Source organism: Linepithema humile, chromosome 1, assembly GCF_040581485.1.
Source record: "Linepithema humile isolate Giens D197 chromosome 1, Lhum_UNIL_v1.0, whole genome shotgun sequence".
In the NCBI taxonomy this organism is placed as follows: domain Eukaryota; kingdom Metazoa; phylum Arthropoda; class Insecta; order Hymenoptera; family Formicidae; genus Linepithema; species Linepithema humile.
The window spans coordinates 44,788,256-44,815,949 of record NC_090128.1 but is presented as its reverse complement, the minus strand read 5'-3'; the positions used below and the strand labels follow the sequence as shown (position 1 = coordinate 44,815,949).

General features: G+C 31.2%; 3 protein-coding genes and 2 non-coding genes across 7 annotated transcripts in view; 3 read left to right on the top strand and 2 right to left on the bottom strand.

The window, feature by feature from the left end:
* The first annotated feature begins 730 nt into the window (after positions 1-730).
* LOC105678832 (CD63 antigen-like) lies at positions 731-4,062 on the top strand. Its single transcript, XM_012378512.2, has 5 exons — positions 731-1,068; positions 1,515-1,703; positions 2,140-2,304; positions 2,755-2,973; positions 3,318-4,062. The coding sequence occupies exons 1-5, from the start codon at positions 1,006-1,008 to the stop codon at positions 3,378-3,380; spliced, it is 699 nt and encodes a 232-aa protein (XP_012233935.1). The 5' UTR covers positions 731-1,005; the 3' UTR covers positions 3,381-4,062.
* On the bottom strand, positions 2,846-16,732 carry LOC105678823 (CD63 antigen-like). Of its 3 annotated transcripts, XM_067350430.1 has the most exons (9): positions 16,631-16,732; positions 16,002-16,320; positions 12,370-12,536; positions 12,071-12,259; positions 11,518-11,682; positions 10,416-10,619; positions 4,597-4,822; positions 4,288-4,376; positions 2,846-3,354 (listed from the first exon to the last, which is right to left on the bottom strand). In XM_067350430.1, coding segments are annotated over exons 3-8 (876 nt in total). In that variant the 5' UTR covers positions 12,460-12,536; positions 16,002-16,320; positions 16,631-16,732; the 3' UTR covers positions 2,846-3,354; positions 4,288-4,374. The 3 variants fall into 3 exon arrangements, with proteins under 3 accessions (XP_067206531.1, XP_012233922.1, XP_067206576.1); XM_012378499.2 differs by lacking the exons at positions 16,002-16,320; positions 16,631-16,732 and having other exon boundaries at positions 12,370-12,720; XM_067350475.1 differs by lacking the exons at positions 2,846-3,354; positions 4,288-4,376; positions 4,597-4,822; positions 16,002-16,320; positions 16,631-16,732 and adding an exon at positions 4,850-5,401 and having other exon boundaries at positions 12,370-12,992.
* On the bottom strand, positions 10,985-11,056 carry TRNAD-GUC (transfer RNA aspartic acid (anticodon GUC)). Its single transcript has one exon. It is a non-coding gene; the product is annotated as a tRNA-Asp (tRNA).
* TRNAV-UAC (transfer RNA valine (anticodon UAC)) lies at positions 13,729-13,801 on the top strand. Its single transcript has one exon. It is a non-coding gene; the product is annotated as a tRNA-Val (tRNA).
* Positions 16,733-19,114: 2,382 nt separating the features above from the next.
* LOC105669778 (nuclear mitotic apparatus protein 1-like) overlaps positions 19,115-27,694 on the top strand; it is a 235,651-nt gene continuing 227,071 nt past the window's right edge. Inside the window, exons 1-2 of the mRNA XM_067346996.1 lie at positions 19,115-19,496; positions 23,089-23,526. Coding sequence (XP_067203097.1) covers positions 23,486-23,526 — 41 coding nt within the window. The 5' untranslated portion in view covers positions 19,115-19,496; positions 23,089-23,485. The remainder of the gene's footprint in view (positions 19,497-23,088; positions 23,527-27,694) is intronic.

Sequence of the window (27,694 nt, the reverse complement as noted above, 5' to 3'; positions counted from 1 at the left end):
AGGTAATATTAATATTAAATGTGTGAGTTTCAGAAATATATAATGTTACATTTTTCACTTGAAATTGGATTACCGCAACAGAGGTGTATTTTAATTCTAGCAGGTCAGAGGGTTTGATTTTCTGGTCGAACGGTTTACTCGCCCGGTATCGGGTCAACAACCAGGAGATCGATTTTATACCGTTTACTACTGTTTATTACCGATTATTCATTTATTATTCATCGGTTCTTTTTCGGTCAAGGTATTGAATCCTTTTTACTGGGAACAAAACATTGTGCGATCTTTTGAGGAAGAGAATGAGTGAGCAAGATTTTTAACTAAGATTATAAAAAATGATTTAATCAATTTACATATAAAGGACTAAAAGAACTAATGTCTCGCTCATATGCGATTGCTAAAGTTAAATCCGTTTTAATCTTCGCATGGTCAATCTTCTAAATCGCAGACTTCGCATGGGGAGACGTTGACAGGCGACGGCTTCTGGATCGATAGCTCGCGCCAGGCACGAGTTAAAGAGGGCACCAAACCCGGGGTGAAGGGTGAATTCACCTGTAAAGTATCCCGACAGCTTTCATAAGCTCGCTCGCAAATACCATTTGTCCTCTTCATTTTCTTTGCCTCGAAGGCCGTTTTGGCCCGGATAGTAGCGCTAGGTGACTATGGTTACCATCGATGATCACCTTTGCCCGGGATTGCCGACCAATGACGGCCTAGAAACACGCCAGCCGAGGACCTCGTGCATCGCCCTGAACGACCAATAAGACCTGCCAGCCTACCTGACTTTGTACTGGCAGCCTCGAACCCGAGGATTTCGATCGAAGCCTTTCGTCAGAGTCGAACAAGAGCCACCACCTAGATCGCTCCCACTAACGGCGCGGACGTTGCACGGAACGCAACTCGGTTGATTATGTGTTTGGCCTTTTGAATCCCGCGAAGTATCGTGAAATTGATTAGAAAGTAAGAACACAGTTTATATATAGCAACAAGCAGGTACAAAGAGGCACCATGGAGTCTTGTGGGATGAATGTTATCAAGTATATTCTCTTCATCTTCAATCTAGTCTTCGCAGTGAGTATAGCGAGATAACAGCAAAAACGATTTTCTTGAAGGTGATTCGAGTAAAAAGTATTTTTTGCAAATATTGATACAAATTTTTTGGTAAAATTATTAGATAACTTTTATCGATATTTGTAGAATTATTATTATTATTATATTTGTGGAATCATGATACTTTTAAATATATGCATTTATCTGGCGCGCAAAAGGATTCGGTGATTTAAACGTGCTTTAGCAGTTTTCTCAAAGATTAAATTTTAATTAATATAATAAAGATTTGTTTTTTTATTAATAATTAACAGAAATTATTCTCAAAAAATTTATTTTTCAATATTTTTATATGTTTTATAGAAATTTCTATAGATATAATTTTGCTTTCAATTTGTTAAGAATATTGATAGACCAAATCTTCAACTGTGCAGAGAAATGTGCATAGTTCGTGAATTTGATTTTTCCAGATTTCTGGCATAGGCATCATCGCGGCCGGTGCATTAGTGTTATGCGATGTTGGCGAATTCAGTCACTTTCTAGAAGGAAGGATAATGGCCCCGCCTATAGTCCTCATAGTTGCGGGATCTATCGTTTTCATTATAGCTTTTCTAGGGTGTTACGGTGCGATCAAGGAGCATTACAACATGTTAATCGCTGTGAGTGAAAAAATCAAAGTGTTATATCAAATAAAATTGAATAATTTAGAACAAAGACATTCTTCTATAAAAATAACAAGAAAATAATTAAGAAAAAACTTTATTTTATAAAAACTGGTTATCTATCTATTAAAGATTACTTATGTATTCTTTAGGGCGTGTTCTGACTTTAAAAAACTTCTACTCTAATTTTAATAACAGATTCTCTGACTATTTTATATTCAAATTTTTTCTCAGAAGAAATTTTAATAAACTACCTGATTAGAATTATCAAAAATTTCGCGATGTACTAATATACACACAATTTAATTGATCCTCATTTTTATTTCGTTATTTTTCTGAATAGATTTAAAAAAAAATTAAATAATTTTAAATATCCAGTTGATAATAAGTTCTATTAGTTTAATTAAATTAATCTTAAAAATATAATATATAGTTTGCGGCCGCACTGTTAATAATCTTCGTGATCGAGCTCGCGGTGGGCATAGCGGCGGCGGTGTTCAAGAACGATTTCAGCATGGCGATGAAAGATACTCTAAAGGAATCGATGAAAAATTATACGGAGGCAGACAGACTGGCTTGGGACAATGTGCAGAAAAAGGTCAGTATACTGAATCGGGAGCGCAGCAACGCTAATGGATTTGTCGATACAAAAGCGAGGCGATGAAATCAATATAACTTTCGTGCCAAGAAGAAAACAACGGGAAACGCAATTCTTGTGGGTTAGGTCACGTGAAACGATCATCGCGTGCAAATAGTAGACGAGCAATTAAAGTCATTTCCATATTGAGTGCATTGACTGCCGTGTGCTAATTTTGGCTATAATAGTTCCAGACTTTAAATCGTTTTATTCTATTTTCGAAAGCAATCTTACACTTTAAACTTTTCACTTTCAAACGATAATACCGTAAGAGAAGAGTGATTGTCTTTTAATTTATCTATCATTTTATCTAATCATTTGTCCAATCATTTTAATAATTAATTTTTATTTGATACCTTGACGATTATAATTAATTCTCATTTGATACCTTTATTTGTTTTTATCCAATAGCTAGAATGTTGCGGCGTAGACGGACCCGAGGATTGGACTCCGGCTAAGGGATTTACGGTTGCCAGCTTCCCGACTTCTTGTTGCGCGGATATGCAGGCGATATGTCAGATAGGTAGCACATCGCTGTACAGGGAGGGGTGCTTCAGCAAGCTGGAAATGCGAGTCCGGAAAGGCGCGACGATCTTGATCGGCGTGGGTATCGGAATAGCTTTCGTGGAAGTGAGTAAATTTTATTTTACTTACTTTTACAAGATATTTTAATTAAATACGTCAAGCTGCTATCACGTTGAAATTCACTTCGTTTTAATGTGATGTAAAACAAGTTTTACTTCAGCAAAAACGTAATATACGAAATTAATAATTGCTCGACGATTTCCTGATATTTCTTTCCTTTTGTCGAAGTATGGAAGTAATATATAATTCTAAAAAGTTTTTTTAAAACTTAAGAATTACGCAAATTTTTATTATAAGAAAAATTTTTAATTTGTTTGAAATGTGTATATTGAATTAGTGTGGCAATATTTGGAATTTTCCGGTCGGTAATGCTTTTAATTCTTTTTCAGATTGCCGGCATTGTTCTTGCTTGCTGTCTGGCCACGGCTGTAAAAAGGGAAAGCGATAAATGAAACAAAGCGTATTAATTCTTTTTTGTTGTTTTCAACTAGAAAATTTGCTATGTCATTAAGATAAAGATAAGGTGAAATTTTGATCGACTCATATTAAAAATTTTACATTTAACTATGAACGAAGAATCGGAAGATTAAGATCAGTAAATAATTATCTATTTCATTCGTAATATATTCGCGCATTGACTTTCCGTCCACGATGTTCCTCACGCTCGCCTCATAGTAACATAGTAATGAACCTAACTCAGACTTTGATAACTATTCGGTATATTTATCACATATATTTTATAATATAACTATGCTGTGCTTCTGCTTTTACGTATGTAAGTGACAAATATCTGCTCCGAAAAGAACGAGAAAAATATTTCCAGAATAGACAAACATTATTTCCACTTTTTTAAATTTATATCAGAATAATTGTTTTTAATTAAAAAATACATTGCTGAGGGAATTAGTTTACAATTGTAATATCACATACAGCAGACAGCAGATATTACCAAGTAATGTAGAGTAATTATGGATAAAATATATTCGTGTGTTGTTGATTTATAATATATTATATATAAATTTAATATCTATATTACTAATATATATATTTTGCCTATCAAAGGATGGATTAATTTGCGTGATTACGATTGTATAAATGTGTGCTTAGTGCAAATATAGATTATATGAGCGTACAGTTTTATGTGTTTATTATATACTTCCTATAACAAAAACTTTATTTTCTATATATTAACAAGATAATTGTCATTTTTTGATTATAGATATCTCAATTAAGCATATTTATTTTTCAATTTATTAATTATACATATATTAAAATGATAAAGTAGTAATATTTGGCAGAAATAGATATTATTTAACATAGATTGTAATATATTTAATTTATACATATTTTTATACTTACAGAAATTTCGTCATTTATAAAACAATAATTTATTAATTCACAATATGCTTCTTGCAAAATTTTCAATAAAAATGTAGCGTCAGAATATTCTGTAAATAAAAATATTTATTACTAACTGGAATCGCTATATATAGGATATATATAGAAAATATCTTAAAAATTGTATTTTTAGGCATAACAATATATTATAATTTGATAATCTAAAAAATTAAAAAAACAAAAAGAAATAGAAAATTAAAAGCTTTCATAGATTAACTCGTGCATTCGATATTACTCGTACACTTGGAAAATCCTTGCAGATAATCTTACATGTATTTAACTCAGCTGCTTCTTCTTCTTGGACAGCTTCTTTTTTGTCCTCTTCCTGAACTTCCTCTTTCTTTTTCTCTTCCTCAATTTTCTCTATCTCCTCATGTTCTGTCTCGAGTATCGCAAAAGGTCTCGGAATTATTGGCGGATTTTCTTTCGCAAACTTCTTTTTATTTCTATCGTTAATGATACGGCATTGCAGACACGACAAGATAATGCCAAGAATCTGCACGCATTAGTCTAATTAAGTATTTAAGTCGAGTAAATCGTGCTTTTGTAAATATAAATTACATTTAAATTTAGTATCAAGAGACACGGTAGTGTCTCGCGCCAAGTTCACGCGCAGCGCAAGACCGACCGTGTATCTTTATGCGAGTACATGAGCTGATAGGAGTCGAGATTTGCATATCTCAATAATGCGTGGACCGATCGAATTTATAATAGGCTCAATCGATAGAGCACATGCGATTTACATAATAAAAGTATCTTTACTTTTTTTGTACATGCTTTCTAAAAAAATATATTAATTGCCAAAGTTTGCCAAAGTCGAAATATGCCGAAATCTATGTAAGTTTGGTCGTCGTCGTCGTCGTCGTCGTCTGTTCGTCATCCTTCTCTAATATATAAGTTTTTCCTTTGTCAACTAGAAGCATCAAAATGCGACATGGTTGTCCTTTTCTACATCCCGTGAAATGTCGATTCCCGCATAAGAGCGTCTTTTTTCTTTCCTTTCTTTTTCTAAAAGATGTCTGTCCTTTTCCAACATGGCGGCGCTCAGACCTGTCAGCTCGCAGCTTTGATGATACTAATCACATTGATATAATTAATATCGGTCGTAAAATGTATATGTAACGTGTTGTGGAGACGAATAGAGATAGTGTATATCAAAATAATAGTATTCTTTACAAAAAAAATTTTTCTCGTCTTGAAGTGCAGAAGTGTAGCAACACACATGCTGACAACACTCTTAAAGGGAACGTTCACAAGTGTCCCCTCTCGATTTGATTCTCCTTGAAATATGTTGTAAAACATACAATTTGAGAAGACACGTATTTTTTTATAGCGGCCCTAACTCAAATTTAAAGGGTGAAACACCCTTTTGAAAAAAAAGTTTTTTTTTTGTGTGTAACTATCGCCAAAACCGTAGGAGATATAAAAAAATGTTTCAAGTAGAAGTTGTATGGCTTGTAATGGGCTTTATAACTGTGTAGTTGGATTTTCAAAAAATGTAATTTTTTTTAATTTACTCTTACCCCTTGGTATTATTTTTTCGAATTTCAAAATTTTTGTTGACAAAAGTTGTAGCATTTTTTACGCTGAATTCAACCATATATGATTTTATTATGTTCCGAAATCGCATCTTTCAAAAATAAGTCATCAGTATTATATTATATGCGTCGTGCTGCATGATGCATTGTTTATACCGCACTTGTGTTGCGCAATAGTCGTTAAATAAATATAAAAATGACATGTTATCACATATTTAAGGAAGAAAAGTTAACTAAAATTGTTGCTAAAGCATCCCTTCCACATTACACTTTTATAGATAATCGCTGCATTTCGTATGCAGCGCGTTGTCATATACAAGTTAGCTATCAGCGCATATTACACTTTGAAGTTTTGCTTGCAGTGACCACGGGAAAATAATTTATGAAACGAAAACAGTGAATGAATCAATCTATTCAACATATATCCACCCTGACTCTACTCTCTTGGCCCGACTTGACTGACAATGAATAAAATTCTGTACATACTCTTTTTCAATAATTTTAATATACTGCGATATATTCTACATGCTATTACATTCTATTAAATTATTACGATTTTTTTAAACTATGGTATATAAAATCTTGAAATATAAAATGTATATTATAAGTATAATTATAATATATTGATACAATAAATAAGCTTTTATATATATATAAGCTTATTTATATATATTATAATTATACTTATAATATACATTTTATATACCATAGTTTAAAAAAATCGTAGTAATTTAGTGGAATGTAATAGCATGTAGAATTACAGTATATAAAAATTATTGAAAAAGAGTAAACTGTACAGAATTTTATATTTTATTTCATTCTCAGTCAAGTCGGGCCAAGAAGGTAGAGTCAGGGTAGATATATGTTGAATAGATTAATTCATTCACTGTTTTCGTTTCATAAATTATTTTCCCGTGGTCACTGCAAGCAAAACTTCAAAGTGTAATATGCGTTGATAGCTAACTTGCATATAACAACGCGCTGCGCACGAAATGCAGCGATTATCTATAAGAGTGTAATGTGAAAGAGATGCTTTAGCAACAATTTTAGTTAACTTTTCTTTCTCAAATATATAATAACATGTTATTTTTATATTTATTTTGCGACTATGCACAACACAAGTGCGGTATAAACGGTCATGCAGCGCGACGCATATAATGTGATACTGATGACTCATTTTTGAAAGATGTGATTTCGAAACATAATAAAATCATATATGGTTGAATTCAGCGTAAAAAATGCTACAACTTTTGTCATTACAAAAATTTTGAAATTCGAAAAAATAATAACAAGGGGTGGGGGTAAATTAAAAAAATTTTATTTTTTGAAAATTTAACTACACAGTTATAAAGTCCATTACAAGCCATACAACTTCTATTTGAAATATTTTTTTATCTCCTACGGTTTTGGCGATAGTTACACACAAAGAAAAAAACCGTTTTTTTTTTCAAAGGAGTGTTTGATCCCTTAAATTTGAGTTAGAGCCGCTATAAAAAAATACGTGTCTCCTCAAATTGTATGTTTTACAACATATTTCAAGGAGAATCAAATCGGGGGAGGGGACACTTGTGAACGTTCCCTTGTTAGTATTCTGTAGTTAGTAGACAGAAAGTGTACTTTGTGCACATTGGTGGAATCGGCAGGTATGTAATGTTTATAGAGAAGAAATGTCTAACACTTGGATTGAAGCTGACGATACGCTAATTAAAAAAAGACAATGGCCTAGAGGTGCTAAAGATGTTTTTGTCATTCTTACAGAAATTTGATCAAAAGTAATCTGTTTTTATATATGAAAAAACGCAATAACTTAGAAATACAGATGGTTTTTTATACCCTTTTTATGATCACTAATAATTTTCTTATAAAACATGTTGTAAAATACAATATAAAAAAAAATTATTAGGTTTGTATAAATTAAGATTTCTATAATCAAAAAGAGGATCGTCGTATTGAAAATATGACGGAAGTGATGATGGGGTATTATTACCATTATTTTTACTAAAAAAAAAGAATCATATTTATTAAAATTATTTTTACTAAAAAAAAGAAATAATATTTCACAAAAAAAATCTTTTTTTTTAAAAAAGGTAAAAAAAGGGCGCGAAATACACGCCTTGTTATATTAAAAAAAAGTTTTCCTCATAAAAAACCTTTCCAAAAAATTGTTTTTTTAAAAAAAGTTTTCCTCATAAAAAACCTTTTCAAAGAACTGTACTTTCAAAAATATATTATATTAAAAAAAAGTTTTTCTCACAAAAAACTTTTCCAAAAAAAGTTGTATATATCATAAAAAACTTTCCAAAAAGATTGTATTTCCAAAAATATATTATAAAAAAATCTTTTTAAAAAAATTATATATATTTATTATAAAAAACCTTTCCAAAAAAATTGTACTTTTAGAAAAAGTTGTATATATTAAATAAAAATTTGCTACATATTCTGTCTATAAAAGAGGTGATATCAGAAAATGACGCCAAGTTTAAATAAAAAACCTTTCAAAAAAAGTTGCATGTATATCTAATTATTTATTTAAAAATGATATTTATGTTTATATCTAGTTAATTCTTCTTAAGTATACTTTTTAAAATAATTGCATCTGTATCTAGTTATTTTTTTTATATCTGTATCTAGTTAAATAAAAAAATTTTTTAAATTTAATTAAAGTAAAAAAATATTACAAAATTTTGCAAAAAACTTCGCGCTGCTATAAAATAGCCTTTATTGCTCTATAATATTTTAAGATGTATAATAATATTTTAAGGCTATTTTATAGCAGCGCCAAGTTTTTTGCGAAATTTTGTAATATTTTTTTATTTTGATTAAATTTAAAAAATTTTTTTATTTAACTAGATACAGATATAAAAAAAATAACTAAATACAGATGCAATTATTTTAAAAAGTATACTTAAGGGGGTTATCGTGGTACAATGCGCCTCAAAAATACAGTGCCGCGAGCTGCGCGCGCCTGGTTCCCATTGCGTACTTCTCACTCTTCTTCCAAAGCTTAGTTTTTGTAACTGACTGTCTGTGCAAGAGCGCTAGTGTTTCGTCTGTGTATACACACACTATCAATTGTGTAAGAAAATAGTGATCCGGCAACAACGCACTTTTAGTTGTTCACTTTTAGTTTTTCAAAGAAAGATTTATGTATTAAGATGATTTATTTTTAATTAAATTGTTTATATACGTATATATTATATATATATAAATAAAAAAAATATAAAATAGTATAAAGATCTTAAAAAAATAATTAAAATATTTAAAAAAAAATATGTATATATATATATCTGTATATGTATGTATTTTAATATATTTTAATCATTTTTAAGATTTTTATATTATTTTATAATATAATTTTTTATTTTTTTTTTTCTGATCTACTCTATACTTATGCCTATATTAAATAAATAAATGTCTTCATGCGTGATTATTTAAAATTCCTACATGTTTTTTGCCGCGGAAATCTCACGTGTCGTCGGCCAGCAGTCGCAACGTTGCCATGTCTTGATAGCATGTAACGTCTAATTTTCTGTGTTTTGAACTTTTAAACGCAATATTTTGGAAACCGTGAAGCTAAGCTTCCTGAAATTCAACTATAGTATAGTGACTACAATCCTTAATAACATATTAGTTTTTAAAAATTTTCCTAAATTTTTTTTCGACGCTATTGTTTAAAATATGCCTTTCACAACGATCCCTCCATAAGATTCAATATTAAAACTCAACTTTGAGAATTTATATCTCGATTTCGGTGAAACTGAGTCCTCTGAAATTTTGACATGTTGTACATAATAATGTTATTTATACATGGTAATTTTTTCAAAATATTCTTAAATTGTTGAAAAATTGCGATAACCCCCTTAAGAAGAATTAACTAGATATAAACATAAATATCATTTTTAAATAAATAATTAGATATACATGCAACTTTTTTTGAAAGGTTCTTTATTTAAACTTGGCGTCATTTTCTGATATCACCTCTTTTATAGACAGAATATGTAGCAAATTTTTATTTAATATATACAACTTTTTTTAAAAGTACAATTTTTTGGAAAGGTTTTTTATAATAAATATATAAAATTTTTTAAAAAAAATTTTTTTATAATATATTTTTGGAAATACAATTTTTTTGGAAAGTTTTTTATGATATATACAACTTTTTTTGGAAAAGTTTTTTGTGATGTAATTAACATCTATATTAAATAATATTATGATTCTGAAAATTTCAGATTTTAAATGATATTATCCTGATCGTTGTAATTTCATTCTCTTTGAAGACCACATTTAAAAAAGTAATAAAATTTTTTTCTTCGTTTAATTTTAAATAATTTTTTACTTTAAAATAGTTTTAATTCAGTATTATTCATTCTTATAAATAAGAAAATGTAAAAATTAAAAAACTCTTGTAAAATAGAAATAGTTAAACAAAAATTGAAAGAGATGCAGTTCTATAGATAAGACGGAAAATTTTGTAGTGTATATGTATGACTAACAAGAATTTACTAAATACTGTGTATTTATTTTCTGTAAAGTAACTCTAAACATTCTCACCTCGAGAAGCCCGGAAGACGCAAGAATAGAATAAAGAAGCCAAGCGTAATAACGCCCCGTACGAACAAACTCCTCGAAGCATCCATTTGTTTGCAAATTAGGAGAATCTATGGTGCATGCTAAATTTGAAGGGTGTCGGCAACAAGATTCGGGAATATAACTTCCATCCCACGTGTTGACGCCATCGAGTCCACAACACAAAAGCTACAATTTTAATTAGAAGCAAAATAGAATTTAATTTAACGGAATTTAATTAGTCGTTTAAATAAAACATTTGATGTTATATATGAAAAAGTCGAGCAATAAAATCTTCATTAAAAATCAATTAACTGTAATTAAGCAACTTATATAAAGATTAATTGATAATGGTTTTAACAATACAATCTGTACCTATACATGTACAAGATATAAAAAATATAAACTTCTGTACTTCAGTTAATAATTTATTGATATTGTCCCAGAAATTTGAAAACACTAATATAAATAATTAACACAAGTTTTGTAAAAAATTTTAATAATTTTTTATACTTTTAAAGCAAAACAAAAAATATGCGTTGAAAAAAAGAAACCTCCCCGGCGGGGAATCGAACCCCGGTCTCCCGCGTGACAGGCGGGGATACTAACCACTATACTACCGAGGATTCTTAAAACAATTTGTCTTTTTTACATGTGATAAGTATGCATATTTTTAAAATACTTTATTATAAAATATAATAAATATATATTTTATATAATAATTATATTATATTTGTAATTTTATATATATATATTGTATTATTTATGTGCAAAATATTTTCATATTATTAATAAAATCAATATTTTTACATCCAAAAAATTATATTAATATCAATTAACAATTAATAATAATAGTATATTTCCAATTTTATTCAAAAATTAAAATATGTAACCAATTATTACCTTTAATAATAAATTTTTAAATAAGTCTTATCTTATGTTAGATATGTTATCTTATGTTATATATAAGCAATATTAATATCTAAAAAATTATATAACAAAATAAAAAATTTAATTTAATTTAAAAAAATTTAACTAATTATAATTATTTTGACGCAATTAATTTTTAATTAACGTGCACACTCACAGTGGTTTGTAGAGTATCAATGAAATTTGAATGAATGGCATACTCTTCCATCTCTGTTTTCATTTGATTATATAAATCGCCGGTTTTCGTATAATCGGTAATTATACCCATTGTAGCAACATAAGTTGTAGTGCCTATTACAAATCCGCCTAATAACAATCCATTCTAGGGAATAATTATAATTTTTAATATTTTATAATATTTATATAACGTACAGAAAAAATTATGTATTAAAGCATATTTTGTGGTAGCAACATTATAATATAATATTAAAAGCATTAATATTATAATTTATAAAAGTACTCTTTTATATTTTATAATTAATATACTGTAATAAAATACGATAAATATTAATACATTAGAAAGAATAAAAGTATTTTATAAATAAATGTTTGGGTTAAATTAAGCTGTTAAATTAATTTCATCAACATACGATTTTAATTATAATTTAAACAATTATAAATCATGTGTACTGAAAATATCAGAAAACATCAAAATTAGAACAAATGCATGTATCACGCATTCTTGAGTGTCAAAGGATGATTTAACTTACTGTAAGCGACGATGTAGCGCATTTTTTCGTACCAGCAAAAACACCAACCCAACTAATTAGAGTCAGTGCAACCGAGGAGGCCAAAAAAACATTCACGTTTAAGATCTCATAATGATCAAACAACTTTAAGTCGTTAAAATAATCGAATTTTGTCAGAATGTACAAGCTTATTCCACCTTTCCCTGCCAACTGAAAAGCGACAGCCTTTGTAATACACTTACTATTAATTAAGATAAAATAAATAGAAATTAGAATAAAAATACTGGTTGTAAATAACAATATAAATACAGTATACTCACGCCTAATATGAAATTACACAAAATCTGAATGATTTGAATCCACGTCTGTAAGTTGCAATGCGCCGGATCTTCTGGTTCGCACAATGTCATTGTTCTTGCACGAAATATTTAATACTTGAGAAGTCAATTCTTCAACGATTGTACTTCTTCTGATACCATTGCTGCGTCTTAATAATATCCTTGTCATTTGATATATCTTATCTAAAATATCTAAGTGCATAGGCCTTTTCGTTGCATTTAGTGATGTCTTACATATGTGATACTGATTATATGTGACATACATAATATTTCAACATGCTTGTAAGGCAGATGATCGCAAAACTATAAACAGTTAACATTTACATAACTGAATTAATAATTACATAATTGAATTAATTAAAATTAATATCGAGAAAACTTCCATTAATCTCGCAAATAAAGAAATTTATTTCTGATAATGTACTCACAGCACTTTTCTGTCAAATTATCTCGAGTTTAAAGTCGATACACATTATCAGTGTATCATATACTGTTAATGTGTATTAGGACATTAATCAGTGACAATTATTAAAAAATTTAGATAGTACAGATAATTACAGAGCTTTGAAACTGACAGTTTTTGATTTTGTGATGTTATAGTTTGCGCACATTTCTGAATCATATAATAACTTATTATTTGATAAAATAGTAACTCTTTTTGACCTAAATTATATATATTTATCAATATCAATAATGTTCTATTGTATATTGTAAAAAGTATACATAATATTTTGAAAACATTTTCTCTTATTTTTCTTAGCATATTTATTTATAACGATCATGTATTGTATTCTTAATCTACGTAAAACTATTAATTTTATATTTTATAGCAATGCCATTTGTAAATTAAATCAGACTGAATAATTATGTCAATCCAAACAATAAATATATAATATAACATTCACTCATTGTATAATGCAAAAATTTATATTAAAATGTGAAATCAAAATAAAAAAGATCAATGCGATAAAGATAATTTGGTGTTCTAATTTTTATATATTCATATTCAAACAAAAAACAAATTAATTAAATTTTACTAATATAATGTTTGATAAATTTAATTTATCTATATTTTTGAGTATAAAACGATAAACGCTACGCGCGTGTGGATTACAGTTGCCATCTGTATTATATGAAACAAAGTCGTGAAATTTATCGACTGAGAGTGTGAATATAATTTGTAAATGAATTTCATGAAAGTGATTTGATGGTTTACAACTTGCATATGTAATAATATTTTAGAGATAAATTTCTAATAATAAGTAACATAATTTAAAAATAAAAATTATAAAACAAATGTGAGACGCTGTTATGGTCTCAATGAAAAATGTAAGACATCAAGGTTCCGTGGTGTAGCGGTTATCACGTCTGCTTTACACGCAGAAGGTCGCCAGTTCGATCCCGGCCGGAACCACTTTTTTTTAAATTAATGTTCTTATTTTTATAGACATGACGGATGTCACATAATAAAGGCAACAATGAAATAAGTGCAATTAAAAATTTACTTTTTCTAAAGAAGCAGAAATTGCATGGTTATAATTTTTAAAATATAAAATAAACAATTCCAATATGTAGTATACAGTTATAATTTCTAATTGTTTTTAATCAATATATATGTTTAAAAATTTCTTTTTATTGAAATAAAATATAAGATTATAATTATCTAATAAGATTATATATTATATTAATAAAGTCTTCTCAAGACTTATAAGTAGAGATTTTTATTTTTTACCTTGTGCTTTCTTGTTTTAAAAACACTCAAAGGAAAGTTCGTTAAAGTTTGCGTAATGCAGAATTATATAGTAATATTGCAGTACTTTACTGGACATCGTCCAACAAAGGCTTGGAAAGGTTATTATGGCTTTCATTTAACGTGGGTTCGTGTCGACCTTATGGTAATTATATATGTGCAGAAAAAGAGAGCAATATGTAATCACAATAACTAATTATTCTTTCATAATATATACGTATATTAGAGCGTTACGTAAGTTTCAGACCTATCTTTCCGTAACCGGTCAAAAATTTATTACAAACTTTGAGTATTCTATACGTTTTCCAAGCAAGTAAAATATTTAAAAAATATTTTGTCACATTTAAATAACACAGATTTCGACATTTTTATTACAAAAATTGTCAAATAATTTCATAAACGTTTGTGCAAATTTATAATCATCTTATATATCTTGACATTTTCTCAAAGAAAAAAGTCTCATCGAAAAAAGTAAATTTATTCAACTCTAGCACTCGTCTGGTTTCAACATCAAAGTACGGAAATTTATAGTGGAACAAAAAACACGGCTTGTAGTCTTTTAAACATGCATCAATATTATCTTTCTCGCTATTCTGTCGTCGCAAAATACATAAGAAACTGAAAGAGACTCAAAATAAAAACCGCACGTGCTCGAGTGGCAATTGTAAAGAAACAGTTGGTTGGGCACAGGTGGAAGACCAGATGGTCCAGCAAAACAGTGAATGAAGGATCTGAAAAAAGCATGTTCAATCCCTTTTCTGTCTCTCTCTTTCAGTAGCAAATATAAAGACGGACACGACAAGACGAATGCGAATGCACGAGCTGAAAATCAATCCAGTTTCCTATCGTGCCCATTGCCATCGCCTCACCCTTTTTCTGCGACGTCAAACTGTACAACCGTGATCGATCGATCTCGAGATGAGTGACGTACACTCCGGAACCGAGGTCGTTTATTCAACGTAATTCGAATTTAAATTGGATTTTTGTGAAGTCGCAATATTGAGGCAAAACTTTTTAGAAAATCAAAATATTTAAGTATCATAGACATATGATTTTATGTCAAATATGATCATATTGCTTATTGTTGAAAAGATTACTGAAAAGATTTCAGCAAAAAAAATTCGATTTAAAGATCTCGCCTAGTTTTAATAACATTTTTATTGCATCTAATAAAAATATTTTCTTATAAGAAACGACAATCTCTCAAAGGACTAAAATTTACTTTAATTTGTACAGAGTCTATTTGCAATGTATATAAGAAATTTCGTTATATTTAAGTTGGGAGTTTTGTTATCTGAGAGCAATTCTCGTAAAAGTTTGCAATGAGCATAAAATGGACCATGAAACTTTCAATAGATACTTGCTCAAAAGTTTTACTTTCTGAGAGTCCTCGATAGTAAAACTGTTGAATGTAGACATCGTCCTAGGAGATAGGATCAGGGTCATCCCCTAAGTGCATGAAGTTCTACATTACCAAATTGACACATTTCAGTTAAACTTCTATATTTTAATTATTAAGTAACAAGTAAGTAAAACAATTAACTATTGTTTAAATAAGTAAAAAGAAAAGAAGTATTTTGATACTAAATTTTTTAAATATTAATTGTTTTGAACTTGATATTTAAAAACTTAATACTAAGAATTTTAAAACTAAAATTTTGAAAGAAAGATATTAAAAAATTTTATTTTCAAAAAATTTTGATATATGTATTAAGCATAATATATTGTGCACTTAAGAAAAAACCACTATGCCTCTGAAACGATTCATAGTTATTCGATTTCATAGTGTTATTTCGAAGCCGAGTTGAAAATACTCATGGCATGATCAGTCAGAAGTAGATGATCGTTCATGAATAAGACGTACCTCGGCAGTGAGTTACCTCCCGCGTAGAGCGATCAGTTTCCATGACGGGTTCATAACCGAGTACTCGATCCCTTCGATTTCTTCCACCCTTGCCACTCGCGCATGTCCTGCGGGGTCTACCTGTTCGAAGAGCCGTGAAATCTTGAGAAACCAGTCCTGCTGCAGTTGTTAACGTTGCCGGCCATCAGTGACGTTCACCTGCAGCTTCTTTGGTCCATCATTCATAGCTGCTGAACTTGGCTCCGAATTCCTTGATCCTATCCTTCCAGTGAGAAATGATCCTCTCCTTTTCCCATGAATTTTCACAGCGAGATTGTAGCTATGTAAGAAAAATTCTAGTTATTGCAACGCATAATGCATATATAATTTTAAGAATTTCTCTTTTCTATAAAAGATTTATTACATCAATTTTATGTTAAATATGTATTAAGCTAATTCTATATAAGGTCTATAAAATATTATTTGTAAGTTCCATATTAATCGTCTTATATTCGTATTTCAAGTAGACTAAAGACTTTTAAAAATTTCGTAAATTAATTTTTTTTTCAGACTATGGAGTTCATCATTTAATCGCAGACTTGAAGCAAAATAAGAAATAATAACTACTAAATAATAAAAACTTTTTTTACTTCTTTTTTTCAGAGACAGTGCCTTTTAAATAATAAATTAATTAAAAGCGATTGTTAAAGATCGAAGCAATCGTTAACTCTTCCGCTTTCACGGAATATGTGAAACTGAGTCTGAGTGGGAAGAGATGTTGGCAAGTACCAGCCTGCGGAGCCATGCAAGGCGATGCATCCGAGCTGCATCTCTCCGGCGCAACGGATGAGGGAAAAATCGATGCATCCGCGCCGAGCGCCGGCTCAGCTGTGCGCGCCGCTCGAACTCGGCCGTGTCCCGAGAACGCGAACGGATGAACACTAACTCAGGGTTGAAACAATTGGCACACCGCTGCACGCGATTAGCCATAGCAACGACGACGCTTCCGCGTGCAAATTTAGACGGCACGGAGCCACGGGCTAAACCTCATTTACATTTAAAAATACGCTCATTCGGAAGACGGACGTTCGCGGAAAATTGGCGCGGCAAAATACGTTGGAAAAATTGACGTGCACCTTCATGCATACATTTGCATTAGAAAGTAACTGCACTCTCACTATCGTCAAAATTTGACGAGTTACGCGATATTAAAGTAGAATTTTAAAAAGTTTGCTTTTAATCACAGTGTTTATCTTGCAATCTTTTTAAATAAGACTTTTAATTATAAATTGATGGATTTGCCGATATTAATGTTTTTATTTCTGCAATATTGTAATAATTTTTGTGATAAAATAACTGACAATGCATCTATGTAATTATTCAAGATTAAGTGTGCAGAAATGTCCCACGTCTGTCTTACTGATTACTGTTGTAGGTAAACTGTACTCTATATCGCATTGTGAATATATTAGCCGGTAAATCGTGCGTGGTTTCGCTGCTCCGTTTCAAATGGATGCTGCAAGAGAGTAAAATACATGGATATGCATAGGTGCGTAACATGTGCATATGCATAACGTAGACAGATGTTAAATGTCGAGAGCCACGTACCGCGGCATGAACGCGGTCGTTGCAACGTAGTACGCATCTAAATTAATTTTACACTGTGTGATAAATGGTCGCTAACATACCGATAAATTGCGCACAGAGTCGTACTTGAAGAAACAGCAATTTGCATTTGCGCGCATACTTATTAAATCACATCAGGTTTGCAAAAATATTCGAAAAAGTTTTATAAACGGTTCAACACTGCAAATCCGCATATCAATTTCTGTTATAGTTCATTTATAATCAATAATAACGTAATATAAGTTTTGATAATTCTGTGAATTAAACTTCTGCAGGAAAATATTTACTATTTAGCATTGTTTTTAAAGATATAATTAATTCAGTGAATTTCGTCAATCTTACACAATTTTGTGAAAATTTGACCAGATAGTTTTGATTAATGCAAACAATGATATATATTAGCTATCTTATCTTATCTCTCTTGCTTTCAGCGGTATTATTCAATCTCACCATAAAGAGACTATCGCAGACTTTAATAAAATTTTTATGGCGCAATTATACATGAAAATGTATCATAGGCAATAAGATTGAATACACAATTGCATTCTGAATGCATATGTATCATGTAATAAAATGTAATTCCTCTATTGATAAAATTGCATAATTATATAATCATTCAAAATAATTATTGTGTTTAAAATAATTCCTCGGAAAGTTAATTATTCTCGCTAAATTGCTAATTAATTATTTGCACTAGAAATTTGTATTTATTGTAAACTAAACAAACTTCTTTAAGAATTTAATTTTCATAACAAAGCTATTTAAAAAATTTTTTTTAATTTTACGAATTATATGAATTATATACTAATATTAACTTTATATTAACTTTACAGCTTTATTTAATATTGATTAGGTTAGGTTAGAACAGAAAGTTTGAAGTTACCAAAAAATTCTAAAAGTATTTTAGATATATAAATATAAGTCTGTAGTACAAGAATAAGAAAAATCTAATGCTTAGATATGCAATTTCAAAAACTCAAATTATAATATGTATCGATTAATACATACAAAGATTATGTAGTATTAGATAATTTGCGTGAAGCATTTTTGATAAAATTGGACAAAAAATATTTCAAGAAAAAGCAACAGAAAAGAAAGAAAAAATTTGTGTTACGTTTCTTAAATAGATATAAATCTTATGATTAAAATGTAACCGTTTTTAATTTCCAATCATCTATTATAAGTTTGAAAACTCCGTTTATCAGTTTGGGAGCTACATATTTTATTTTCTATGTTTTTCTTCACAGCACGCTCATAAAATTTTGAAATCTCGCACTAACATCAGTCAAAACAAGCATTCGAGACAGACAATAGGCTTCAAAACATCACAAAAACACTGAACAGAGTATTACTTACCACATACTTCTCAGAATTCGCTCGGCTCGAGCGAGGCACTTGCCGCACTTGTGTTGTGAACGCGCCGTGGTGGGGAGAGACTTGGCCGCCTGCCGGGTAGGCTCAGTGTGCGCACGACGGAGAGGGGGTAGCGTGAGACGTGTGTCGTCTCTGTCTCTCGCTGCCGAGTTCAGTTCGTGTTCGACGCGCAGTCCGGTTAGTTGTTTTTCTCCGTGCGCACGCGAGTTTTCGTTCATCTCTTTCGCCAGTGCGTTCCCTGCTCGCGTTGTGATATATATCGTCGTTGTATCGCTTCTCTCGCAGTCTGCCTGTCCGTTCGTCCGTACGTCGCACGGAATTGCGGTCACCGTGTCGAATTTCGAGAACCGGGTCTCCGTCGCACGCGGGAGACGACGTCGTGCCTACGTCGTTTGAATCACCGAGATGCGTAGGAAGCCGGCCGTGTCAACAGTAAGATCGCCGTCGATCGTGTCGCGTGTCTCCTGAGGTAGTGGAACCGGAAGCTGCCCTTGAACCCGGAACCGGCAAAATGAGGTGAGTAAACCGATCGATATCCCTCTTTTGACGTCTGCCGCGAGCCGTTACTTGCACTATTTGCACATCGCAGTTTCTGAATAAATCGAAAAGGGTCACGTGATCTCACGGGCGGAGAGCAAATGGCATCGAATTTCAAGCGATTCGAAACGCAAGTAGCTTCGGATATCCTTTCGCGACAATACGACGCGATGCTCCAGTTCCGAACTCGCACACGATTATTGATCGTCCTGTGATCCTGGGAGCTATCGTTTTCCAAGGCGCGAGCCTTTTGGCGATTTGATTTTCCTAAATGAACGAGAGGTAAGGTGCTATATTTGCAATCTTTAACACTGGCGCTTTTACACTTGCTAACGCAGAAGCTTGTTTGAGGTTATTATCGATTAATGCGCACTAGAATGTGGAAAGTTATATAGTATATTGAAGTATCCGCTAATTAACGATATTAATTATTCATGCACGAAGAAAATGATGCGAATTACAAGGTAAAATGGGGCTGTCGATTGCCGCGTTTCTACGAATATTTGAGAAATTTCAAGCTACTTGAATCTTGTTGCAATCGTAATTAATAATATGCATCTGCCATTAAATATGCATCGCAAGTATTTGTTTTTCGAATATTCAAATGATGAATCGTCTGAATTTTCAAACGATAATAACAAGCAAGTGGAACATTAATTATGAAAATATAAATGTCTTCTTTTTTGATGTAACAAAAACAACGATATTATAGCTTGTGAATATTCAGATAGTTAATTAATAGCCATTTTAAATATTGAAATTGATTAAGTAATTAACAAATTTAATACATCATAATGATAGAATGTACAATTTTTTTATTTTTAATACACGATGTTTATGATTATTTAATAATATAATACATCAGTATCAGTTTTAGAGCAAATTGTTACTTAAAATATGTCATTCATATAAATAATCAGTGGATAATTTTTATATAATTTTCTATTGATTAAAAATGTAGAAGTTTTTAAAAATAGTCTTCAAGAATATCATAGGATACATCATTAAACACAAACCAGATTTGACTTAATATGCAGTAATTAGATATGCAAATCAATTTATTGCGCTAGAAACTGAATACTTTAATAACAAAATATGACTTACTTTTCTTGTATAAAGATGATGTAAAGAAATTTTTGATTAGTTAAGAGAAATTAAGAAATTTAAGAGATTATTTAAGAATATATATTCTTAAAAAGATATTGATATCATTTTTATAATAATGTTACATGTCATTTATTTATACATTTTTAATTAAATATGAATATTTACGATACATTGCTCGCGTATATTTTCCGAAATACGATTTAAATCATACGATTATACGATTCCGAAATACGATTTAAATTATATCATAATTTTCGACGGTAATCATTAATATTCCATAATGCTCTTTTAATATATCCGGGTAAAATTATTACGATTATATTATTTGCCTTTGTATATCACGTTGATACTCTATGCTATTCATTGTCAACATGCTTCCAGTGCACGACAAATAAAATATTGATCGATTTATTCATTTGTATCTTGTCCTTATACATACATGACTGCGGTTAAGCCCGAAATAGCCTTTGAGCATGGGTTATGCAATTTCGTGGCAATTGGACGCTCAGCCGCATCGATCGTGATTGCTTGCAAACCAATAATCTCAGAAAGCAAATCAAGGTCGCTCTAATATAGGTCTAAACGTCATTTCCTATCCTGCTGTTCTGTGTCTGTATCCTGCTAGTCCATATCGGAAATCAATGTTTGCTGTTTTCTCTGCAAAATTACATTTATTAACTTTCCATTGTAAAAAATTAATTTTTGATTTATATTTATTTATTTTTAATATCATGAATGTTAATTAGTTTTTGACTTAACATTTATTGTGTTAAAAGAGAAAAGAAACGAGATTGATCACTGTTTAATCTCGGCTGCTACAGTATGCACCCTCGAATTCTTGATCCAATTGATCGGTATTCAAATTTATTCACATTTATTCACATTTTACACATACGTGCAACCGATGCGACGACAATATCGAAAGTGTAAATTCTTCACAACGTGTTCTCGCAATATTTTATTCCTAAACGCGAGCTTTTATTTACTGAAATTTAATAAACAATTCTGCAGGATGATCGTTTTTGTTCGATTTCTTTGCCGTTTGTCAATTGTTGTACAATCTCGCTATTCATTTTTCGCGCAAATTTATCGATTAAGATTCAAGCTTCTTCGGGCGTGACTCGGCTGTTTTCGTCGGTACTTCTTTAATCTCCCGCCGAATCAACCGCCATTAACTGCCATATTGTTAAAGCCGCGCAAGCCAGCTCGCATTATTCTATTGTGCGTTATTTATGTCTTTCGAGTTTGTGGTAGCGGCAGTGAACGATATCCGGAAATGATTGTATTGAAGAAGCGATCGCGAAAAGAATCTTCATGGAAACATCAAATATACACGCAGAAATTTGTCGCGGAGTGTAGAGACGTTTACCGTATTTCGGCGTACGGAAGGTCGCGTTCAGAAATGAAAGATTACGAGAATGATTACGAAGTGTTTACATCAGAACTGATATTATGTTCTTGTAATCGCTGTCTGGTTGATCGATGTGTATGTGTGTGTGTTAAATATGACGGAACTTGAACTCAACCGAAGATCGAGGATGTGTACTGCCATCTCGTCGGTTACTGAGGTTAGGTATCCAATTTTCCTGACGCGTCGAACGCTGCGATGTATATTCGGTCGCGATTGCAAATAGTGTGATTAACAATATGCATATTAAAATGCATATTAAAATTAACGATAATAATTCTTAATATTGAATTAAAAACGTATATTGCATTTTGAGCTGCGAATGCAACTTTGAGTACAAGCCGAGTTATCGATCAAATTTTCTCTCGCGACGACGGCGTGACGCCCTTTCCAAAAGCAATGAATTATTCCACGAAACGGGATAAATATTTGTCAAGCGACATACATTATTATTTATGCGATCCTTTGTGAATGGTAAATAGAATCTTCGCGACCGTGTTGCGTTACTTGCTACGAGTGTTTGCATTTGTGTTGTGAATTGGCGGAATATAACGTAACGCAGTGATGGAAAAAGTGAATTGTTATTTATATAACATTTGATATAAATTGCATATTTAACGATTGCACGCGAAATCTGTTGTTTTTTGTTATTGAATTTCTGCTGACAAAACAATATACCGTAAAGTATCGAACAAAATTTATTCTTTACGAGAAATAATATTATTCCTTGCTTGTAAATGTATAGATATTACGCGATGTTCATTTAAAGCTGAAACAATATTTTTGTTTTGTATGTCGGTATTGATGATTGCGTATGATTAATTTTTAAAGACTCAATCAATGGACATTTTATGGTTTTGTTTTAAAACAACTGAGGTTATTAAACAGAAAAAAAGTATGTTTTAACATAAATTCTATTTCTAACTGCAAAGTTCTGACCACTTGTAGTTCATTATTCTTTTTTTCGAGAATATAATTAACATATTTTAAACCTGTTCACATATATTTCAATTTTATATCAATTTTAAACATTACACATTATTTTTCTGATTCAAGGTATTCGGCAAATAAGGGCGCACAGTAACGAGGATGACAAGAAGCTGCTTGAAATTGGCAGAACGTGATCCACCGTACCGTAATTGAAAGTGCTTCCGTGAAACGGTTAACGACGACGATCCGTTTAGCTAGTGACTACTGATTGTCGCGAGATCGATCGAATATCGTGACTTGAAAGACTAAAGATTCGCGCGGGGAAAAAAGATTTATTCGGAAGGGAATCATGGTGTGACTCATGTGCGGACAATAGAGATCCTTTTGAAAAGATCGACGCGGTCATCCGCGGTGGTTGTGTGATTCCGGTAGTGATCGATTGTAGTGCTGGTGGTGGTGCTTGATACGCAGCTGCGACTCGGAGACCCGTTGGCGCTTAGGCCTCATCCTCGTCGGTTTACTCATGCTGGGAGTGCTGAAGCGGCGCTGGAAGCCATCGAAAAGGTAAGTAAACATAATTTCGGCTTATTGTCGATTCAGTTTATTGTGTTGTTTCAAACAACTCTTTGAATGAACCTTCTACATATATCAGATACTCAAAGGAAATCATGTGATTTTGCCAGATATCTATAATAATAGCCAGATATTTATAATAATTATTTTAGTTTGCTGATTATAATATGTATCAAGAATATGTATTATATTCACTTGTGACTTTATAAATGTACATATATTTACCTCTGGGAAGTTGGCCTCCCATTTTTCAAAATTCAAAAAAATGATTAGAGTTCTGGACGCCCCCCCCCCCCCCCCGAACAGTTCTAGAGTTCTCAGACTATTTTAGAAAGAGTTCTGCCATTTAAAGTAAAGAAAACACCATTTGAAAAATCGGGGGGCTAACTTCACGACGCCCCCCATTATGTAAAAAATCCAAATTTTTTTATAGTTCTGAGTAGATTTCAAATAGTTCTATAATTCTAGATAAGTTTCAAAAATAGTTCTGCTCGAAATATTACGTAAATTAAATTTGAAATTCTCGACTTAGAAAACAAAAAATAGCGAAAACTCGTTCAATTTTGATTGTAGCGTTTCGAGCCTTAAGGATAATCGTTAGAACTCGTGAGGGGCTATACAGAACTCTCAACAGAACTTCCGATTACCGAGAAAAAATTTTTTTCCCTGTAGGACTTACAATTAGAAATTTTTTGAATCCAAAATTTTAACCATCGAGAACTTTTTTATTTCACCTTTGAGCGCTTCGAGTGTTAATAATTATCGCTAGAACTTTTCAGGGGGCGTCCAAAACTCAACAGAACTGCCGGTTATCGAGCAAAATTTTTGTTAGAAATTTTTTGAATCCGAAACTTTAATCATCGAGAACTTTTTTATTTTGCCTCTGAGCGCTTCGAGTGTTAATAATTATCGCTAGAACTCTTCGGGGGGCGTCCAGAACTCTCAACAGAACTGCCGAGAAAAATTTTTTCTAATTAGAAAAATTTCTAACAAAAATTTTTCTCGATAACCGGCAGTTCTGTTGAGAGTTCTGGACGCCCCCCGAAGAGTTCTAGCGATAATTATTAACACTCGAAGCACTCAGAGGCGAAATAAAAAATTTCTCGATAGTTGAAGTTTCGGATTCAAGAAATTTTTAAATCCTAGAGGGAAAAAAATTTTTTCTCGGTAATCGGCAGTTCTGTTGAGAGTTCTGTATAGCCCCTCACGAGTTCTAACGATTATCCTTAAGGCTCGAAACGCTAAAATCAAAATTGAACGAGTTTTCGCTATTTTTCGTTTTCTAAGTCGAGAATTTCAAATTTAATTTACGTAGTATTTTGAGCAGAACTATTTTTGAAACTTATCTAAAACTATAAAACTATTTGAAATCTACTCAGAACTATAAAAAAATTTGGATTTTTTACATAATGGAGGGCGTCGTGAAGTTAGCTCCCCGATTTTTCAAATGGTGTTTTCTTTACTTTAAATGGCAGAACTCTTTCTAAAATGGTCTGAGAACTCTAGAACTTCTCGGGGGGCATCCAGAATTCTAATCATTTTTTACAATTTTAAAAAATGGGGGGCCAACTTCACAGAGATCATATATTTGCTGATTTTATAAATATTTTCAATTTTAACCGTGCTTTACTTTTGACAATTGCGGAATTTTCTTTTTGGCTATTTGATTTTTATATGAAGAAGTTGAAATAAATTTGTTCTTTTGCGCTATTCTCTGTCCGTTTTTCTTTTTTATATTATTCATAACATGAAAAGACCACGATAATTACTATTGGTTTATTAAATATGCCTTTTGACATCAAAAAGTACGAAAATGTGTAGTCAGATAGAATAAACTTACAAAAGAATGGGAAATGTGATTTTATTCTACATAAATAACTTTTTTTATTATCAACAGTTTTTGTAATGAAGAATTGCGTATTTAATTCAATATTTTAATTCTTTTAAAATCTTTCTCAGTCTGCACATGAGATAATGAATACTGAATTTAAAAAAAACTAATACTTTTGCGAATAAAATTCAAACAAATCCCTCTTTTATAGTTGATATTATTTGTTTAAATCGGTTTTGAAAAATAAATCTTTTGGGTGGAAGCTTAAATCTTTCTACTTACCTTTTGCATTGCAAGCTACTTAAAATTTTTATGTCATTTTCACATTTCCGGCAGGAATTAATTACGAAGGGTACAAGCAATCTGCATTAAAAGATGATTTGAAAATTACGTTAGCTCTACTAGCCAGACTAATGGCCTATATGAAGTTAGCCCCCCATTTTTCGATTTTGAATATTTTTTTAGTTGTTCCAGGTTGTTCTACGTTTGTTCTATATTGTTCCAAAGTTATGAACAAAAAAATCGAAAAACATGACGGGAAAAGCAAAAAAACGATTTATTTTTGTGGCCACCCATTGTTTTTTAAATTCAAATTTTTTTGCTGTTCTGGATTGTTCTAATTGTTCTAAACATTGTTCTAAAATATTAATCCCCCTAAAAAAGAATTTAAAAAGATAAAGCAAAAAATAGCATTAAGCGTCCAAATAGTATTTTTACATTTATCGCTATTATTATATTATGTTTTGACACCAAATTACATATTTAAGCTAAAAACGAATAGAACAACCCAGAACAACTCTCAGTTTCACCAGAACAAACATATAAAAGGCACTTTACTCTTGAAGGTAGAGAATTATTTTGTCTTTTTCGACCGATAATGTTACATCAGCGACACTAAAACCTAGAACAATGAGAAATAGACACAGAACAATCCGGAACAACTCTCAGTTTTGTCAGAACAAACGTTTAAAGAGCACTTTACTCTTATATTTAAAAAAATAAAAAAATTCAAAAAAAACACTAATCGACACTAATCGCTGATGTAACATTATCGGTCGAAAAAGACAAAATAATTCTCTACCTTCAAGAGTAAAGTGCTCTTTAAACGTTTGTTCTGACAAAACTGAGAGTTGTTCCGGATTGTTCTGTGTCTATTTCTCATTGTTCCAGGTTTTAGTGTCGCTGGTGTAACATTATCGGTCGAAAAAGACAAAATAATTCTCTACCTTCAAGAGTAAAGTGCTCTTTAAACGTTTGTTCTGACAAAACTGAGAGTTGTTCCGGATTGTTCTGTTTCTATTTCTCATTGTTCCAGGTTTTAGTGTCGCTGGTGTAACATTATCGGTCGAAAAAGACAAAATAATTCTCTACCTTCAAGAGTAAAGTGCTCTTTAAACGTTTGTTCTGACAAAACTGAGAGTTGTTCCGGATTGTTCTGTGTCTATTTCTCATTGTTCCAGGTTTTAGTGTCGCTGGTGTAACATTATCGGTCGAAAAAGACAAAATAATTCTCTACCTTCAAGAGTAAAGTGCTCTTTAAACGTTTGTTCTGACAAAACTGAGAGTTGTTCCGGATTGTTCTGTGTCTATTTCTCATTGTTCCAGGTTTTAGTGTCGCTGGTGTAACATTATCGGTCGAAAAAGACAAAATAATTCTCTACCTTCAAGAGTAAAGTGCTCTTTAAACGTTTGTTCTGACAAAACTGAGAGTTGTTCCGGATTGTTCTGTGTCTATTTCTCATTGTTCTAGGTTTTAGTGTCGCTGATGTAACATTATCGGTCGAAAAAGACAAAATAATTCTTTACCTTCAAGAGTAAAGTGCCTTTTATATGTTTGTTCTGGTGAAACTGAGAGTTGTTCTGGGTTGTTCTATTCGTTTTTAGCTTAAATATGTAATTTGGTGTCAAAACATAATATAATAATAGCGATAAATGTAAAAATACTATTTGGACGCTTAATGCTATTTTTTGCTATATCTTTTTAAATTCTTTTTTAGGGGGATTAATATTTTAGAACAATGTTTAGAACAATTAGAACAATCCAGAACAGCAAAAAAATTTGAATTTAAAAAAAAATGGGTGGCCACAAAAATAAATCGTTTTTTTGCTTTTCCCGTCATGTTTTTCGATTTTTTTGTTCATAACTTTGGAACAATATAGAACAAACGTAGAACAACCTGGAACAACTAAAAAAATATTCAAAATCGAAAAATGGGGGGCTAACTTCATATAGGCAGACTAATGCACGACTTGGTGCTCGCTTCCACTCAAAATGATTTATTTATTTTCTGGAGGTACACCAGGGTTAACTCTGGGTCGAGATGCTCT